Source organism: Penaeus chinensis, chromosome 24, assembly GCF_019202785.1.
Source record: "Penaeus chinensis breed Huanghai No. 1 chromosome 24, ASM1920278v2, whole genome shotgun sequence".
Lineage (NCBI taxonomy): Eukaryota > Metazoa > Arthropoda > Malacostraca > Decapoda > Penaeidae > Penaeus > Penaeus chinensis.
Genome location: NC_061842.1, coordinates 32,249,223 through 32,251,722, shown reverse-complemented (window position 1 = coordinate 32,251,722; position 2,500 = coordinate 32,249,223). Strand labels below are relative to the sequence as shown.

Sequence of the window (2,500 nt, the reverse complement as noted above, 5' to 3'; positions counted from 1 at the left end):
AATATACCTACAAACATAAACTGTCAAAATAGTATACAAAAAAACATAAATAATATGAGCAATCCAGGACTCTGCATAGCACCAAATAAACATCTTTCAATTAATCTATTGTAGTGCTGACAATTTTATATAGCTACACTATACATATACATAGACTATTTTCTTATATAGATTTTAAATATAGTTTAAAAACAATTATAATAATGCAGACAAAAGAGCTACTTATTTCAGTCTATACAAAAATATTTTGCTTAAAATATACAATCAGATCCAAATGTTGTTAAAGCTTTTCAACTCAATAAAAGAAAAAACTTCTCCCTCAAAAAAACATCTACTGCTAACTATAATACTGCCTTTATCAAAATAAAATTCAGAGGCCTAAAAAAATACACAAATAAATTAAAAACTGGGAGGTAAAACTTGGATTACCGAAGGGAGTCGTTTGAAATCAGATCCTTAAAGTTTTTTATTAGTTGTTAACTGCATCATAGACAATATCGATAAGAAATTAATATCTCTGGTAATTTCACTTTTTATATTACATTAAATAAATGTTCATAGAGAAATAAAGAGGACAGGGGAGAAATAAAGGCAAAAAAGGAAAAGAAAAAGAAGAAAACAAAAATTAATAACCTCTGGATGTAAAATGGCTTAACAAAACCCTTTCTTTATTCTGGGAGACAGTCAGAGATTAACTACTACCATGATTAGTCTGAAATATGGATCAACTGTAAAATTTATGAATGGATTGCACTGTAGACTAACAAGGGAGTGAATGAGCAAATGAATGACCATGAGGAACTTTGGATTTCAATCACAGACCGACTGTATTAACTGTGCCCAAGAGAATGGACTGGGAAAAAAAAGATGGACTGACAGATAATTCAGCATACTCAGATTCTGATGGATGGACAAATGGACTGATGAATGTCTGGATGGAATGAAGCTGCATGACTGGCCTGATAAAATAAGAGATAGACAAATGGGCCTGGATAAGAGAAATAGTTTGGGGGGACTGAATAACTGAACAAAACAGCAACTTGAATTTACTGATAAGTTTGACTGATCAATCGCATATTGAATCTACTTACAATGGCTCAAACTAACATATAATTAAGCAGACTGAATGTTTAACAAGTTGACGGACAGAGGAATACCCACTAGAGAGAAAAGTTGGTTGACATTCTCAGAAAGCAGCTCTTCCTCTCTGCCTACATCAACAAATAATCAGCATCAAGAAATAAGGGTAATGCCAAGACAACTAACTCACTGGGATTTGATCTAACCTTGATTTTTTTTTAAAGAAAAGTTTGTTTTATTACTATCATCAATGTTAATATCATAACGATGATTAGATTAATAATAATAATAACAGTAGTAGTAGTAGTAGTAGTAGTAGTAGTAGTAGTAGTAATAATAGTGGAAGTAGCAGTAATGATAATAATATAAATAATAATAAAAACAGTAATAATTATAAATATAATAATAATAGTAATAAGAAGAATAAGAACAACAACAATAATATTAACAATAATAATAACAATGGTAATAGTAAGAAAAGTAATACCTTTTTTCCAGAAAATTTAAGAAATGGAATAAACAGGTGTGGTTGAATAGTCCTACTGACTGACTCATTGGTGACTAAACATCTGTGAAGTCATCTATATTTAACAAAATTTACAAAACAAAATTACAGCAGACAGTGCATGTACCCCATGCTAATGGATTAAATCAGAGATGTATTCAGTCACCATCTGTACTTCATACTGAACATTACAAGTGGCCCAGTATGTCTGCTGTAATATTAGTCACAGATACAGTATCAGCTGGTAGTGACTGTTAATTTGCTTCATTCTTCTCCACTGAAAATCTCCTCTAAACATGGCTATTACTGCTGGTTATAAGAAGAAAAGGAAAAGAAAAGAAAAAAGTATTGGTATACTAGATGCAACACAGAAGGAATGACAAATCTTCCACATAAATACAAGAAATACTTTTATCTAAAAACAAAATAAACAATTCCCTCCCCCTGTCACTCTTTTTTACTAGATATATGGTAGGGAAAAAAATAAAAATAATAAAACACACATGAAAAACCTCATTCCTCAGGATAGGCATGAACCTGGACTTCAACTTTGATAGTATCATGAGGTATGAGTGGATCAGTGTCACTGATGTCAACCTCTGTGCTCTGTCCACCTTCTGACTCAGCATGGGACCCTTTGTCCACCACACAGTCCCTGGCCACCCTTCCTGAGGCATCCACATCCCCTCTGAGGTTCTCAAAGGCCAAACCCACATGCTCACTCTCACGCCTATCCTGCACAAGCTCAGACGAGGGACGAGGGACCACCACAGATGACTGCACAGTTCCAGTTGTTCCATATGAACCACACCCATAATGCCTGTTACCTTCAGCTCCCTGCGCATGGCTGGTGCTTTGCTTTTTCACCACTGTGCGTGAAGTCCCCAGGATTTTGCTGGGCAGGTCAAATAGGGC

At 34.1% G+C, this 2,500-nt stretch overlaps 1 protein-coding gene across 7 annotated transcripts in view; it reads right to left on the bottom strand.

Moving 5' to 3' along the window:
- The window catches only part of LOC125037797 (high affinity copper uptake protein 1-like), a 59,054-nt gene that overhangs the window by 23,903 nt on the left and 32,651 nt on the right, over positions 1-2,500 (bottom strand). For 2 of the 7 annotated variants that reach the window (XM_047631016.1, XM_047631015.1), the window contains exon 4: positions 1,443-2,500. This exon is cut by the window's right edge and continues 142 nt beyond it. In XM_047631016.1, coding sequence (XP_047486972.1) covers positions 2,099-2,500 — 402 coding nt within the window. In that variant the 3' untranslated portion in view covers positions 1,443-2,098. Of the gene's footprint in view, positions 1-1,442 lie in introns of those variants that run through there. The other 5 variants (XM_047631014.1, XM_047631013.1, XM_047631012.1 and 2 more) reach the window with 3 other exon arrangements.